The following is a 17,919-nucleotide window of genomic DNA, read 5'->3' as shown; positions in this document are numbered from 1 at the left end:
ACACTACACTCCAGGCCTCTCTCCTGTTTCAGAGTCAGGGAGATCATACTTAGAGATGCTTTGGGGGGATCACTGCTGTTCCTTTCCCTTCAGACTCAGACACCCAATTAAACAATTACACATGATCAGTCAATCAAACCCTGCTTTCTGCTGAGGTTCCCACTGGCAGCAGCTGCCCAGCACTGACAGGTAGGGTGGGGTAACACAGCTGCTTCCTGTGCTGGAACTCTCAGATCCAGTACAGAAAGATGTCCTTTTGGAGCATGAAACCTTTGCAGTTATTAACCACAATTCCCTTCTGGGTTAGGTCCAGAAGATTGGGTAGGATCATCCTTACGTGGGTGCTGGGAACATTAACAGCTCCCCTGCACACTGTGTCACAGACACAGCTGCTGTGGCACGGGAGGGACAACAAAAAGACAGATAATGCAAGTCATCCTCTAGGCTTTTCACAGTTTCCAGTGGCATGTGCCCCTCCTGGCAGCAGTGCCAGGTGTCCCAGGGCAGCAGGTCGCTGTCCCCAGCAGGGAGAGCCGCAGGGGCTGGGCTCTGGCCAGGCTGAGCCCTCCCTGCCCGCAGCTCGGGGATGCAGCAGCCCGAGCACCTCCCCTGGTCTCCATGGTTTCACGTCTCTCCAGAAACACAACTCTCAAACATCTTTGTTTGAACGAGTCTCCCAGCCTCACTGTAAGCTGTGGTACAATGTGTGCTGTGCTGCACACAAAGGAGAGAGCACAGGATCTGACTGATTCCAGTGCAAAGTTTCTGTTATCAATGGCAGCACACAGAAAACAGAGCAGAGAACAAAACTAAACCCACAAACTGCTGTCTCTTTTTCTGGCACTGAAGATTACTTCCTTAACAGTGTCTGGCAACTAATTCAGCCATCCTGTACTGGGAAGCTGCATGGGCAGAAGGATAATTGTTTACTTGCTCTGTACAATAGTTGTTATTCCGTGTTGCTTTGAGGTCAAAGTGGTTACAGGATTCAATGTATGCAGAGCTGCAAATATTTCATCTGTACTGGCTGCTTTAATCTCAACTTGCGTTCAGACATTTATGTTTCCTCTGAGTTATGTCCCATGTCCTCAGCCAGCAGTGCTGTTATCCTGAAGGCAGCAGACAACACAACTCCTTACACCATATACTATGCCACTATTTGATTTTTACACAGAAATTTTTACTGTGCAATACTTGGACATGTTCTTACAAATATTATCTTTTGGTTTGAAGGGTAGATTTTACTGTGCCTCAAACTGCAGGAAAAGAAAATCAGACAGAGAAACATATTCTGTTTTCATTTTTTGCACAAAATGCTTTTACATTGTACCAAGCCCTAAATGCTATGCTTTCAATGCTGATAAGCCCCCAAACCTGTTATGCAGCCTAACCAGTGTTATTCCTGATAAGTAAAGAAGAGCAGAGGGACCAAACATCTCAAAACCCCATCAGAAGGACACAGTGAACCTGTGCTTCTCTGGCCAGTTTGGCCATGTACATGTTACACTTGTACCTTGTAGCAGTAACTGGGATTGTTGCTACCCCACAAGAATGCCACAACAAAAAAGCCTGGACACAGGGTGTCTTAAATATGTTCTCCCAAATGCAATGGTGTCAGATGGCAATAATTTTGGACCAGATTTTGATCCACTTATTCACGCTGGCAGTTGCCTCCACAAATAGATCCACTGACTCAGTTGGTAGCTAATTGTCAGTGTGAGAAAAAGGATCACAGTCCTTTACTCCATTTTAATATTCAGGCTGTACCAGGAGCAAGAAAATGTATCTCATTTCCAGCAAATTTATTCTTCTCTGAAGAGAGTAAAATCATTCACCTCCTGCACCTGAACACCATGCAAATGCCTCTTTTACCAATACACTGCCCAGACTCTCAGTATACCAAAATGAGACAGTGAATACCAAAATGAAAACTTGCCACATTCCCTGTGTGCTGGCCTGGCCTTCAAACACTCTCTAATAAGGCCAGAACCACAGCCTGAGTACGTGGCCATCCAGAAAGTAAAGTAAAAGCAGTTTAAGTGTTCAGTTACAAAGATTCAGAGCTATGCCAGCTAAGAACTAAAGACACAAGTCACCAGAGATTTAAATGAGGAATGTAAATCTGCTGCCATGTACTCACTGATTTATGAGCTAATTTAATACCATGAAAGTAAACAATACAGAGCCATGAATACCTTTCCACCAGAAAGTTCTCTTTACGTGGTATTCTGAGAAAGCCAAAACAATTTAGTATTTAACAGCAGGGAATAGTTCTGGGTAGATTCTGTGACTCAAGATCTGAGCAAACTCTGGGATGGGCTGTCTTAGCTAATACACTATTAGTTAATTAATATGGGATGATTAACCCCTGAGCTTCAGGCTCTGCATCTTTCTGGGGAAGGAATCAGACAAAGAACAGCAGTTAGGGAAAGAGCTTGAAAAACATGTAGTGATGGGACACAATTACCAACTATGGTTGGGACTGAGGAAACATCTCTTTCTTGAGAGTAGCCTGTAGTACTCAAGAATAGCTCAGAAACTAAGGGATGGAGATCAAAAAGAGAAAGCACCTTTGTCTACCCAAGGGATAAAAAGAAAATCACAAGTTGAGCCCTTGAACAGTATTATATTGGCTGAAAAAAATATAATAGCTCTGAAAGTACTTTTATTTGCTCTGGGTTTGAGTCTTCAGGAAGCCATCACTTCACATTTTCAAGCTTACCTCTACCACCTGGAGGTTAGAATTTTCATTAAAAAATATAGGTGAAGGTGCTCCTGCAATCATCTGACTTCAGCTGTTAGCCCTTCAAGAAGATCCCTGTAATGCTGAGGGTAAGAGTGTGATTAAAAGGCAGGATTCCATCTGATCTGAGGAGGAGAGATGGGTCTTCAGCCTGCAGTCCAGGCATTATAAAAGGCAATTACTACCTCATTATTAGTGGTTTTAATAGGAGAAAAGCTTGTCTCCTTGAGGCAACTCTTGCACAGCCTGAGTGGGAGGCCTGGGAGGTGCAGAGCAGGAGGGCCCAAGGCACTCTCAGCCCAGGGCAGCACCTTGACCTTGGCTGGGGTGCCAAGCCACATGTGCCTCCATGGTGGCCCAAGGCACTCTCAGCCCAGGGCAGCACCTTGACCTTGGCTGGGGTGGCCAAGCCACATGTGCCTCCATGGTGGCCCAAGGCACTCTCAGCCCAGGGCAGCACCTTGGCTGGGGTGCCAAGCCACATGTGCCTCCATGGTGGCCCAGCCTCCACGAGCAGGCAGCTCTCGAGCAGCCGGGCACAGTGGCAAACCAGGGCACTGAATCACGCCTGTCCTTGAGATCAGGGCCCTGATCCCGTGTGTTGGGTGTCTGACTCAGGGTATTCTTTTATCTTCCTGCACCTTATTTTGAGCGAGCAGCGGTTCGCACCCACGGCTGCTCCGGAGGCTCCTGGCGCCATCTCATGGCCACACCAATGGCCCTGGAGTGGCCAAATTGGGGATGGCCAAATTGAGCACTGGGCTCTGCACAACGCAGGGAGGGACCCCATCATCTCATCTATGGTGGTGTCTTTAGCAGGTTTGTTTTTCAGACATTTGTCTGAATTTGTGTGTGCGAACAGAAGGATCACATCCCAACTCTCCAGGTGCATTTTGCTCGTTTTCAACCTTCCTTTCTACAACAGAGAAGAGTGTGGGCTGGAGCTCAGTGCCCTGCAGCAGAGCTTTAGTCTGGGTGTCCAGCAGAAAGCTGGCCCCGTGCCCCAGCTCGCCAGTCTGGACATTGCAGGGCTGGCTGTTTAACACCAACTCAAAAAGAACCTGCTACTCTCCCCCCAAGTGCCCTGTGTTTTCTAAAGGCAGACCTTCTAAAAGGACACTTGGTCTGGCTCTGAGGAGCAGCAGGAGATGGAGTGTCCCCTCCTGGTCCTCCAAGAGAATTGCACTACTGACAAAACCTCAATGAAACGCTGAAGAGATTCATGCGAGAAATGATGATTTTGCAGCAGAAATGAACAAGGTGAAATATATGGATCAGGATGTGAACTTTTCCAAACTTATCAGTGCTTTTATCTCAAGCTGCCCTTAAAACCACATCCCCATTGTCTCTTTAATCTGTATTACTAAAATTCCACATTTTCCATAACGTTAAAAGCATCCAAGACCTAGCAACAGACTGGCAGCTCAAGCATGATGAGTTCAAGGCTGCATGGTGGGGCTGCAGAAGTCAGAGCAGAGCCACCTCCCCACATGGGTGTGAAAATATTCTCTAGATATTGCTTCAAGTTGGTGCTGGCAGGAAGGATAAGACTATTGACAGTATTTCAGCACAGAGGCTAAAATATCTGTAATCCTGAAAATGCTGAGAAGCACCACAATGTTGTAGCATGCTGGACCCCACCTCCCAAGCATGTCACACCCAGAAGAAAGAGCCATATGAATGTCAACAGCCACAAAGCCAACACCCTGTGTGATGTTTTAGCCACTTAGTCTGTGACTGACCTAAATCAGTGAGCATTTTGTCCTTACGTGGAAAATGTGCCTGAAGTCCACAGACATATCCCCTGTGACTGCCACAAACATGGGAAACACAGCAGGGCCTGCTGAACCTCTTGGTACCTCAGATGCATCTTACAAACAGTTTTCTCACCCAAATACCTATCTGAAGACAGGGAAGTGTCACAAGATTCACTAGGCAGAATGTGGGCCACCCTTATCAGCCTCTGATACTCTGTGGGTGAGAGGCTGGGAGGGCACAGCTGGGCAGTGTCTCCTTGCATCGGTCCCTGGCTGAAGCCAGCAGCTTGTTCAGAGTCAATGGGAGTGTGAATTTTCCTCGTGACCCCATGAGCCACCTATCAAAGTCTTTATAAAGCAGAGTCACAAAACAACTGCACTGCACTGCAGAGGGACAGGGAAAGGGAGATCTGGGAGGAGTCTCGAGTGGGAGCCAGCAGCAGCTGCCCAGAGGTTGTGTTTTGTGAGAAAGGGCTTGGCTGAGCACGCAGCTGGGTGCTAAGGCACCTCAGCAGTGTCAGCTGAGAGCTGTGCTGGCTGGCCTCCTCTCCCACCTGGGGATTTGTGTCACTCAGCTCCTGTGACAGCCCAGCCCGGCTGCTGCCCACGTGGCAGAGCCCTGGCATGGGCACTGCTCAAGGGCTGCTTCTGAGCTGGAGCTCCAAGTGCTGCAGCAGAGAGGCTTGTGCTGCTCCAAAGGCTCAGAAATAGCAGGGGCTGCTAAAGGTGGCTGAGTAACCAGCTGCTGTGCTAATCCCCCTGTTCAGCCTTCCCCTCTTGTTGTTGTGGTCACAACAAAGTAATATTGATATGAACACACAACTGACAAAACACACAAGGGGATTGTATGAAGCTGCTCTGGAGCAGAGTGCATATCCCATCCTTGGAAGGTCCTAGCCCAGGGCATCATCTGCCCTGGAACCTGGAGTATGCAGAGTCTGTCATGAGCACATGAACCCTCAAGAATCCCGAAGAAGACACTGGGACCCACAAATTAAACAAGTGTGACAGGGTAAGCAGGCTCCCTTTGTTAGTGAGCCAACATGCATTATGCAAACAGTCTGATTCTGCTCTCACATCAATTTTGCATCATTCCAGCTCATGGTTTTCAGTAGCTCCTCTCAGCTGACATCTATGCAAGTGTCAGAACAAAAATAATGCTCTTTTTCAGTCATTTCTCTAGAGCAAAATTTGTACACTGCAGGCACCAAGTCCGTGTTTCTGTTCTAGACACATTCTGAGCACTGAAATGTACCCAAGAAGGTGGCACAAGGTGCACACAGGTCACCCCTGGCTCCAAAGCCCCCCAGGAGCAAACTGCATGGGAAGTGAATGACAGGAACAGAAGATTACCCCTTCACTGGTTTTCTGCAAATCTGAAGAAGTGTTTCTTGTGTCATTGCCTGCGTCCCCAGCATCAGAGCTGCTCTTATTTTCTTCCTCTTTGCAGTCCTTATCATCTTCATCTCCAGGAGATTTCCGTGACTGCTTGGAGGATTTCTAAAATGATCAACAGCAAAGTGAAAATTAAAACCTGAGCTTCAGCCATAGAAAGACACTTCTGAAATGTAAGTGGAATGCTGTCTGATCATGCATTTCCCTGGTCAAGGTGAATACTGGGGAGGATTCATGGGGTGAAAAGCATTGTTCAGGTGAAGTAGCTGGAGTTACTGCCACCAATGCAGGAAATTTCGCTGAAATTCTGTGTTCAGCACAGGCTGGCAGCTCAATTGACTGAAAGACAGGCACAGTAATAGGAGCTGGGTATTAGTGCTGGGTCACCTGTAGGTTTTGTTAGTTAATGAAACAGATGGTGCCAGCTTGGCAAAAGTTTTGATTAAATACAGAGATGTAAAATGAGAATAACATTAGCAGAGCTGCTTTCCATACTTTTTTTTAGTGCTGTCAGCTTTAATATATTAACATTAGAGTCATGTGGAACCAATACATCTTTTCCTTTACATCCCTTTATGTTATGCAATTCTACAATACAAAAGGATAAATTGTGGCATTAAGCCACCATTTTCATAATCCTCTGTTTGTCCAGAGTCTTCTGGAAAGAAGATGGTAGACCAGACCTGAATTTCTGATGTAAAACACACAGAATGGGTGAAAATACATTTTGTTTGGTGGATCAACCACAAAATTCACACTCTCCCCCAAACTGTGCCTGGATCCGATTGTTTGATTGCTTCTTCTCATTTCCATTAGTTTTCACTTTCAGAGAAGAATAACATGAATGTGAATAAATTGACTCTGACACACTTTACACAATTTTTCAGGGGAAGTGCAGCCCTGGAGGCACACACAGAACCAGAGGAAGTGACTTTAATGTTGCTCCCCTTCACCCCAGGTGACAAGTGAGAAGTCTATCTGAACCCAAAGGTGCCACTTCTCAGGGGATTTTCTCCACCAGCCACTGTGAGACAGACACATCACTCTTAGCTTCCTGATCTACACTGTTACATGAGATATCAACAGGGCTGGGAGGTACTACAGAGCAGGTCTTACATCCTCAAACTGAGCATCCTACTCCCTGCTTAATGAACTTGCTCTTCCACCTTCCCATTCTGTATCCTGGACTGAAGTATTTCACACTCAGCTCCAAGAGGAGCAGTTGAGCACATCTGGCCCTACCAGATCCTTCTGGGAGATGGGAGGGGGAAGCTTCAGTTCTCCTGGACAGGAACCAAACCTGAGCTCATGACTCTCAGGAGGCCCACTCTTAAGGATTTTTTTCTTCTTCTTGGGGAGAGACCTATTTGAGATGATCAAACCTATCAATCCATCTTTGCATGGGTTTTCTTCCCAGCCCTTCTGATCTCTTTCCCATAGTTTCCCCTTCTTCTCAGTGTGTGGGCACTGGAACAGGGCAGAGTATTTCAAGTGGTGTCTCACCAAGGCTGCCTACAAAGTAAGAGCACTCCCCCAAACTTGCCTGTTTGAGCACCACTGTCATCAGAATGTATCAGAATCAAAATGCTAAAGGAGGAAGAACAAATTTCCATGAGGTGAACAGTATTCCAATTATAAATGCCTATGGATAACAACAGGAGAAGTCAGAAGATAACCTTTGAAGTGTAGGATTTTTTCCGTTTTGAGCCGGCTTTTTCATTCTTTCTTTTTCCTTTTCCATCCTCTTCTACCCGATCACCTTCCTCCTCACTGCTGGCATCTGCTGTATTTCCTCCTTCTCCTTCAGTTTCTGATGAGCTCTGTTGCTGAATTGCCTTTAAAATAACAACAACAATAACAACATCAACAATAAAAATATCATTAATTCCTATTACTTGATTTTTGCATTGAAGATAGAAACAGTGGAAATGGACAGCTTACACTTTAATTGCTATAGTCAGGAAGAACTCAGGTTATTTTTGCAATTATCAGGAAAAAGGACTGCAAAGGCAATTTTCTCAGTCACCACTTGAACTCAGTTACCAGATGCAGATTCTGGGATCAGAAGATCCAGTAACAAAAACATGTTTGCTGGAGGAGAACTGAGGGCTGCTCAGTGCAGAGACCTGGCATGTTCTGCTCTGGGAAAAACTACTGAAACTTTCAGACTTTGGCTGCAATAGCAGAGACTTTTTGGTGAGAGAAGATGGCTGTTACACTCCCCTCAAAGGGCAAGATCTCTGTGTTTTGGAAGACCAAGCCCTGACCAGCAGGCTGAGCATTCTTTGACAGCCCATCTCCCACAGACTATTCACTGGATTTTTTTTAAATCCCCAAGTGTATGCAAAACATGTGTAGGGCTGAAAATATGAAACAGGAACTGAGAGAGGCAGCAGCTTTTCTGCAGGTGGTCTGTATCTCTGGCTTGTAGTGTTTTGTGATAATAATGTAATAGGTGTTTGCCTGCTTTTGGAGGTGATTCCTGCCTTCAAAGGACCACATTTTTTTAATGAGAAAAGTCCTTTGTTTTATACAGCCCACCAACTACTCTTCTCCCCCTGCAGCTTCACTGACTTTCTGCTCTGGACACCCAACAGGGAGAGCTGTTGTACAGCAGCAACTGTCTCCTACAGCAGCTTAACCCTCTGCCTCCTCACTCCTCTTAGCTTTGGCACTGCCAAATGTGGAAATCAAAAGTGCAGTGACCTTAAGGTCTGTGTAAAATACATGGAGCCTGATATAAAAATAAACAACAGAAAGAAGAGGTCAGAAATTACTCATGTTTGTACAGGAGTAAATAAAACCATCCATTTTTAATTTAACTAAGTGTGTTGCAGAATTTTCCACTTCACCACCCCAGAATGTCACAGAAAGCAAAAGGCTCTGCAGTATGATTAAAGTTCCATTTGTCACAGAGTGTGAGACCACAGCTGTCTTTACATTACACAATTACCAGAACTGTGAAACTTCCTTGCTCCATCAAAACCAGAACCTTACATGTCACTCTTAAAATGCTCACTTTGACAAGCAGTAAAAGAAGAAAACAAGAAAGATAGGAGCAATAGGTGTGGAAGTCATTTACCTGATATCCAGTAAACTTTACTCCAGGGTTGTTTTCTATTTCCCACAGGCCTTCATTAAATCCTTTTCGCTTGTTCGATTTCCCAAACTTATCTTTGTATTCTTTATATGGGAAAAGGTCTTTGGGCCCCAGGAACGCACTGCATTTAACAGAGGGAACAGTCAAAAAAGGACTTACCACTCTCCTCTACAAAAAAATCATGACATTAACAGTGCAAATGCTTTCCCTATTCTTCTGCTCATTCAAGCATTTCTTTTCTAGTTGGTTTTTTTTTTTTTTTGGTCACGCTGGCTTTGAGTTACTGCTGTGAGTCTGATTTAATGGATTGGCTCACCATCCTGATGTTTGATGTAGTAAAATCATGCTGGGTATCTCTAGAAACAACTGAAACATCTCTATTTTATTAACTACTGCTGGGAACTGGCACTTGAAGAGTTGATGAAAGTTCATAAAACAGTTTATGATGTCATTGCTTGCGATAGCAAGGGACCAAACTTCCAATCCTAGAGTTACAAATCCAGAAAGGCCTCAAAAATGCCACATGAAAAGTTAAGCATGTAGGAGTGCCATGAGCCAAAATTTGTCCCTTTTACTATGGGATAGAAAAAGCAGTGGCATTTATTATCATCTATACTGCCAGTAAGCCTGGGAGCTGCTTTCTTGGAATTAGCCTCCCACATACTAAATTCTGCACAAACACAATAAAAATGCTCTTTCCCAAAAATCTAATAATTTCATATAAGAACACAAAACAATGGATGAATATAGGCAGATGAGTAATACAAGGAAACAATGAGACACACAGGGTGCTTGTGGCCAAATAGTTTTTTAGACAGCACAGCAAAGGAGGGATTTTGTGCTCTGCTGCTGCCTAAGTCAGCTGCACACTGGGCCAACTAATTTCAGGCACAAGCACCACAATGCAGAGAAAAATAATTATAAAAAAAAAAGAAGAATGATGATTTATCCTGCTTTTTCTACACACATTACAGCAAAACTCTAACTTCTTCTTAACTCTTAAAATGAAGAAAGCATAACTTTCTTTTTGTTGCTATATCTATGTATCTATATATCTATATATCTACTGTATTCTGCATGGTGACATTGAGATTGTAATCACAAGTCAAATTAAAACAATGAAGGTAAAAAGACCCCTTCATTCCCACATGTGAAGATTCTGTGTCATCAATGACCAGAGCTGAGCAAGTCCCAGTGTCCTTCACCATAACCACTGTCCTACTTTCCTGATGATCTTTGCAATTCATGTTAACTCTCTGGTCTCCATTACTGTGGGAATGTGGATTAAACACTTTTATTGTTGTACCCTCACCATGACATTGGGAGTTTGCCCTTTTCTGCAGATGGGACTCTGAGGCACAAAGATTTGCCCAAGGTCAAACTCAAACTGACAGCAGAGTACAGAGGAAAACCAGCTCTCTTCAGTCTCAGTCTAATATCTTAATCACAGGATAATATTTCTTCCTTTCTGCAATCATTATTTCAGATTAATGCCTGATTTATGCCCAGCATTTATAAATGTGCAAAGCTCCATTCACTTAAATCATCCCACTGGCCAAGCAGTTTGCCAGTGCAGAGCCAAATGGTTGCTAAAAAGTCATCAGATGACAAATCCCTGAGGAAAGAGCTTCCTTCTAACTCCACCTGAGACAGCATGGGATCCACACTCAGTTGGATATTGAGAAATATCTTAATTATATAATTACAAAGCCAAGAATGCACTTCTACCTGAAAAACAAACAGTGATTTCCAGACTAACAGATGTCATGTTAATATTAAATGCTACACTGAATAAATTATGTTATCTATGCCTTTGCTAATACCAGGAGATATCTCCTTGTTGTCAAAAATATAAACAAACAGTTCTAACACAAATAACAAAGGAAAACTGTATGAAACTTAGTATGAGCTACCTTAACTTAGCTCAAGAGTAATGTATGGAAATGTTTCTACAGCCTTTTATGTAAACACTGAAAAGCTGTCTACATCTTTGCTTGAAATGCATTCATTGCCACTGGGAGAGTGTAAGTTTCTACTGCTCTGCTATAAAACTAAGGAGCTGCAATCTACAGTTCATTTTTAACAGGCTTTTACATTTATAAGGCAGGAACTACAAACTGTTTTTCTGTTTCAGATGCTACAGTAAGATAATGAGCTCAAAAAATCCAAATCAAAAAAGATTATCAGTTTGAGATTCACTCATTTTGGAATAAAAGTGGTCAGTTTTTTTTCTTAAATGTTTCTCAAAAATGATGTTTCCATTCAAAAAAATAATTACATTTTGGTTTCTGATTTGAAAGCATTGTCAGTTTATTTAAACTTTATTATTTTCATATTATTTTGTGACAGTACTAGTAGACCACAATATATCAAAACATCAGGTTGTTTCATTCTAGCAATAAAACTAGAAAACATTGAAGAACTATTTTAACTAAAGAGAGGCTATTATGAACTTTATAAAGCAGAAACTGCCTTTAAAGATTTTTTTTTTTAATAAAATATGATGGGTGAACTATGGAGCTTATAATATTCTGGAATAACATTAAAATTCAAAAATAAACAATAAATTTTTAATAAAGCTTCAAGCCTCTACCATTGAATTTAAAGTATCATCAGAATTTAATTTTTCCAGTTTTAAAGGAATTCTAGAGAACATGATACCTGCAAATAGGGAAGGAAAAGTTTTAAAATTAAAATATTTTGCAAAATGGAATGTGACTTGTTTTTTTAGCTATCTCAGACATAGTTTAAATTAGAGACATGTACATTATAATATTGAAACTCTGTACCTTGTAGCAATTATGATGAGACCTAACTTACCTCTTGTGCTCTGATTCCTTTCTTTCCCTATCAGCTCAGCCAGCTCAGTTCTTCTATCACTTCTGTGAGCTCCATCCTACAGTATCCCAGCACAGATCTCCCAGGAATGCACATGTTCTGAAGCTCTGCTGAGGCTCTGGGGTCTGCTTCCTTTCATATCACAAACCACCAAGTGAGCTCTCACACAGGACATGAGCTCAAACATGTCCAAACACAAGAGCCTGATCTCTGCTATCATGGACATCCAAGTAAAAAATGTTTGCCCCTGCCTCTGAGTTCACGGCTTTTCCAGACCCTTTAATGAATTCATGCCCACACATTTCTTTACAGGATACACAGGATTTTATGTTTAGCTCATGGCAGACCATAAGGCAGCAGCATTCCCAACTACTCTCAGCTTTCACTCCCATTTGTTAATACCAATGAGTTGGGCTGGCAGGACCTTTCTCTAGGCTCCCAATGGCTTCAGTCAGGATTTGTTCCAATGAAATCAGAGGAAATGGTGTTAGCTGTGCTGCAAAAAGGCATTTCCAAAGGAACAGGTCATTCACTTACGTTTCATGAGTCCCAAAAAAGAAGATGGGGTATTTATTTGCTGGAGGCTTGACAGCTCCTTCAGGAAGTTCATCAATCTGTAAGACAGAAAGCAGTGGAAAGAAGATTATTCCCAGAAGTGATGTCCCTCATCCAAGCATCCCACCAAGCCATGGAGGTGCTAGCAGAAGTATCCTGCAGCCCTGGGAGGTCCCACTGTGTGCTGGGAAGGGAAGGGAAGGGAAGACAGCTGCTGGTTTTTCAGGCAAAGTCAGCATATGACTGAAATACTGCAGGCAGACAGCAGAAGACCAAGGAGCACACACAAAGTTTTAATGATTTCATGGGCATTATAATACAAAGGCAATAAAATCAACTCTGCTTAATTTAAGTGTTAACTTCAGATCCTGCCTCATCAAAGGCATCAAAGCCCAGAGGGTAATCCTGCCTGTCTCACACAGCCACCTCAATAACCCCTGCAACAAATGGGGAACAGATGGGACTCTGGGACTCTGCAGCTGGAAAACAGGACAATCTCCCAGTGGTGCTTCCTGTGGTGATGGTGGTACACAGTGTAAAATGTGTAATGCACACCAGGGAGGAGGGCCAGGGACTCTCCTTCCCCTGCAACACCCTGATAACTGGATTTGGTTACCACTCCCCTCTCTACCCTCTCTCTTCTTTCACATTTTAATCCTGGCCTTGTATTTCTCAGGACAGAGCTGCAGAGCAGTGAAAGGAGGGATGCTGAGGGTGTTCTCCTGAGACAGAGCTGGTACTGGAACAAACCCTTCAGGCTGAGCAGTGTCCAGACCCCTTCTCCCAATGTCTGAGTGAGAGCACTGGCTGTGAGGCAGGAGATGAGGCCCAGGAATTAATCTTGTCTATGCCTAATTTTGTAGTTGTCTGCAACAAAAATAAGAGAGTCCAGGTGCCTACCCACATAAACCAGAAACACAGCAAAGCTTTAAATAACATCCAAGAGCCTGCCTTCCCAGAAATGGCACTTCTGAACATATGTGGGTGTGTGAAATTAAGTGTCCAGAGAACTCTCTGGCTAAGAGAGAGCCTGATGAATCTAGATATCTACAGGGCAGCACCAGTGAGCAGGTGAATGGCCTGGGCCTGGTCTAAGGCAACTCAGTCTCAACATCAGCATCCTGCCAAATGTCACTGCAACTGAGAGCAAAGTGCTGACATAACAGTGCTATACAAAATCTGCTCCTCAGCAGAGCACAGGGATGCAACCTGCATGTTTTCACTCAGGAGGCCAGACACACATGTGCTTTCCTTCTCTTTTCTTGCTGAAGGACCCCTAACACTGAATTCTTATTGATTAATAAGCACCAGATTGTTTTCAAAGGATGTCCTCTTTCACGGTAAAGCATCTGCTTGGCTCCGTAGCTTTCAAAGGAGCATGAGCTTTGGGAAGAATTCAAACCCTTTTGGTCTTTCTGCAAGGACACCCCTTGGGGATGGAGAAACGAGAGCCACATGTGGAACTGTAACATCACAAGACCCTTCTCTGTAGAAGAAATGGATGCCTATCTTTTCAGTCCAACTGGAACATTCTCTGAAGCTGCACCAGAATCTGGAGAGCACTTCCAAAGCATTCCCTCAGGGCTGTGCATGGTGGGGCTCTGGCACACTGGGTGCCACCCGCTGGGGCCACGTGTCACCATGCACCCACCTCCCAGCACAGTCTGCAGGAGACAATCCGGGATTGTCACAGGTGTCACATTACTGTGGGCATGGCAGTTACTTCCTTCTTGTACTTAACAAAGCTAATGATTTGATAAATAAAAGGAGAATGTATTATTTAAATGCACATAGAAGGAAAATACACACTGGTGGACGATGAACATGTGCATTCCCTTTTAGCTCAGCTATGTGAAAGGAGGAACTGAAACAACATGAGAGGATTTTTGGTGTCCTCTTTATCATCAAGACTACCGAGAGGAAAGGCTGACAAAGATACTACTTTAGAGCTCATCATTTTCTGACATTAACTATTTGTTTTTTAAGAAAGGTTGCTATTTGCTCACAATTCATCATTTAAATATAGGTATTAGACTTATTATAAGAGTGATAAAAAGACTGCAGGTCAAAACCACTGCAACTCCCTTTCCAAACTGAGAGCAAGTCAGGGAGATGCTGCACGTCTGCAAAACATTTTACGCCTCCTTCAAGATAGAAGCATCCACATGTCAGAGCAAAAAGGCTGTGCTGGCACTTTACCAAGGGTAGGGAGAGGTAACACACCTCGACTGTCTGGGTGCCACAGCCATCCTCCTCTTTATTGCGACAAGGGAGATGTCCAGATACCAGAGCCCAGGAAAATGTGAACTCCTTTGACTGAGACAAACAGTGTCTGCTGGGACTGGAGTGCAAATCTCATTTGGCCACTTGAAACACGGCGCCAGCTCTGGGCTGCATTACAGAGCAGCACAGCCCAGTCACTGCCTCAGCCCCCTCAGAATCAGTCATGAAATAAAGTAAACAGCTGTAAATGATTGGTCAAGGGGGGGAATGAAGACATGCTTAGTAGGGACTGCTGATCAGAAGGGATTGGGGCTCTTATATCACACAATGTGCTGTGCTCCAAAGCAATGAGGATCTCCTCAGCAGAGTCCCAAGTGGAGTTAAGCCTTCTGTCTCATTCCCAGCACTTAATACTGTTAGCTAAGGAGCAGCACCACCAACAAAGGGCAGAACACACATCTGTCACGCAGCTCACCTGCTCCTCGTTTTGTGGCATATTTCTTTATTCATCCAAGTATCCTTTCTGACTATGTATCATCACAGGAAACCATAAAAAAGCTTTTCATAGCTTTTGGGAGTTGGCATACACATACAAACACATGCTGTATAAATCTGCACCAAACAGCTCAAGGAGAGACTATTAATGCTCCCACTCTAACATTTCACTCTGCAGCTGAGGTCAAGACTTTTCCTGCCTTCACTGATATTGCTGTGAGCTCCCCAGCTCTGGGGCTTATGTTGCTAGTACTGTAACAAGGTTGGATATAAAGTGACAGTGTTATCTTAGGGCCATTGAACTCTGTGGCAGAAACTCCAGGGAATTTAGTCAAGGATGAGACCCTCTCTGCCATTAGGAAAGATCTCTTCTCGTTTTACCTCTTTCACACAAATCCCTGCATTAGAGACTGTGAGAGGAGAGCTTTGCCCAGTCTCCCTATTCCCAGTAAAGCCACCTTAGCCCTCTGTGAATGTGGAGTCCCTTCGTGCTTATTTAGCTGCAGAACAACCCCGGCACTCCATGACAATTGCTGTTGTTTTGGTGTAGCAGAAAGCAAGCAGTACAAGCAGCCATACTGCAATCTCCTGCTGCTGCACTCAGTCACAATTTATTCCCATTCTACAGGATGTTTTGGTTAAATATGCTGCAGATTTGGATCCGATATTTTCCCCCATATCAGCAAGATCAAAGACAGAGACAGGGAGGGAGGGAGAGGAAGAGAGTGAGCGCATGAGCACAAGAGTGAAAAAAGCATCGCTGCCTTGAACCAGGAACAAAAGAGGAAAGAGCACCCATACTAGAACACAGTGTTGTAGTCACAGAAACCTCACTAATGACTAAAGCATCTGTCTATCAGAGAGCCAGACTGCCACTGTGTTTTGCTCCTGGAAGGAAACAAACAGATTCTCAAGTACCCGCTATACCCTGCAATCAAACACGGGCTCCATCCCCGCCTGAAGCAGAGCGGGCTGGAGCTCGCTGCCACAGAAATCAGTGTGAGCAGCGCATGGCGTGCAAATCTGACATGTGCATCAGCAGCACCATGGGCAGCCGCTTCATTTATGGCTAAAATTAAAGCAGGTGGTTTCAGATTTCGAGTTTTATCCCCTTAGCTCCCGTTGCTGTCATCTGCTTAATGAATAACAATTGCTTTCTTTTTGCACAACCTCAGCAGAGCTGCACTGCCCAGCGTTTGTTTGCCAACCAAGCAGCAGAGCTTTAAAGATGTAACTGCGAGGTTTTTTCCAGTAAACAAACGCCAGGCTTCTGGGGTCAAGAACACCGAAGAGAAAATTCAGCTCGCTCCTCTCCAACCAGAGCGGGGCTTTATCAAGCCGTGTTGCTAGTGACTACCAACGTGGAGGCAAGAAATCTGTCAGATCCTTACGCTGTGCTTTACTGGCTAGGATGGGTGTGCAGCCCGGGGATTTTGCTCTCGGTGGTGCCGAGCAATCTCTGACTTCTCAGGGAGTGTCCCCGCGGGCTGTCAGGGCGGCTTTGGAGCCCTGGCACCGCAGTGCTGCCTCCCTTCCGTGAGCTTGGGGACCCTGGGGAGCGAGGCTGGCTGGGCTGGGCTGGCACTGCAGAGCCGAGCCCAGCGACAAGGACAGCAGCAGCACAAGCACAAATCATCCCCGTGCGTGCCCGTGGGAGAAGGGAATATGCCCGTGCCATATTCCTGACAGGCTGGGGAGCTCGCTGGGAGCGCTGGTGCAGAGGCAGAGGAAGCTGCACCCCCTCCCGGGTGCTGGGCTCTGCAGAGCTCCACACTCCTGCAAAATGGGAACCGCGTCTGTGACACGCACGGGGGAGAGCGGCACAAAGCGCTGTCTCTGCCGGGCTGGCCGATGTCCCTGCAGGGCCGGGAAGGGGCAGCGCTGCCCCCAGGGCAGGACGGGCAGCCCAGGGCATCTCCCTCCCGCTGCAGGGGCAGCAGGCGTCCTGTTCCACGGCATCACAAAACCTCCGTGCTGAGGCTCAGAACGCAGGAATTCCAGGCTGTCAGGGAGGCTTTCCACCAGACCCTGTCCTATTGCTTTCCAGCAGAATTTTACACACACACACAAAAAGGTATTATGCAAAACACCTATCAGGTCCCCATTTACAGAAATGAAAACTTTCCATCAGCATGCAGGGATGCTTATGTGGGCACCAAAAACCACAAGATTTCCTTTTATTTTGCAAAAAGAGGGAATTAAAACTGCAGAGCAGTAATCACTGATTGTTTTGAGATAGTGTAAATGCCTTTGATTGGCAAAAGCACACAGAGCCGTTGCTGAGATCCACATCTCCACTGAAATCCCTGGAGCTGCTGCACAGCAGTGGAGCACAGGCCTATGCTATTTGCTGGAAAGTGGTTCAAATTGCTTATTATTGCCCAACACATGCAAGCAGCTTGATCTTTTGCAGTTAGCTTATTAGCAGAACTCTAGATGGATAAAAGCAATAGTCTTCAAAATCCATTATTAAAATAGGATATTTTGCTTTACTACAACATTTTTATTCCAATGGATTTATTATGCTTTTTAATAGCTAATGCTACTGGGAGTCAGCAGTATAGCAGTATCTTTTCTAAACCATTATTTAAAATACTGTTCTGTAAGATGTAAAATATTAATTTTTTTTTCCCAGAGGATCCTAAAATGTAAAAAAAAAAAAAAATTAAAAAAAAAATCCAACCTGCTTCAAGCTAAAAACTGTGACTCAAATTCCATAGTGCCTAAATTGAAGAGCAATCCAACTGAAGCTGATTGGAGACTGCTGACTTTTTCTCTCATGTATCAAGACTTATATTTGAAGCAGAGCACTA

The 17,919-nt window shown here is 44.5% G+C and overlaps 1 protein-coding gene across 1 annotated transcript in view; it reads right to left on the bottom strand.

Moving 5' to 3' along the window:
• The window catches only part of HDGFL3 (HDGF like 3), a 37,285-nt gene that overhangs the window by 2,372 nt on the left and 16,994 nt on the right, over nt 1-17,919 (bottom strand). Inside the window, exons 2-5 of the mRNA XM_054641932.2 lie at nt 12,371-12,447; nt 8,978-9,116; nt 7,572-7,730; nt 5,854-6,000 (exon numbers count right to left, since the gene is read on the bottom strand). Coding sequence (XP_054497907.1) covers nt 5,854-6,000; nt 7,572-7,730; nt 8,978-9,116; nt 12,371-12,447 — 522 coding nt within the window. The remainder of the gene's footprint in view (nt 1-5,853; nt 6,001-7,571; nt 7,731-8,977; nt 9,117-12,370; nt 12,448-17,919) is intronic.

This window comes from Agelaius phoeniceus, chromosome 13, assembly GCF_051311805.1.
Source record: "Agelaius phoeniceus isolate bAgePho1 chromosome 13, bAgePho1.hap1, whole genome shotgun sequence".
NCBI classification, from domain to species: Eukaryota; Metazoa; Chordata; class Aves; order Passeriformes; family Icteridae; genus Agelaius; species Agelaius phoeniceus.
Note: the sequence above shows the minus strand (reverse complement) of the source record. Positions and strands in the feature narration are given on the sequence as shown.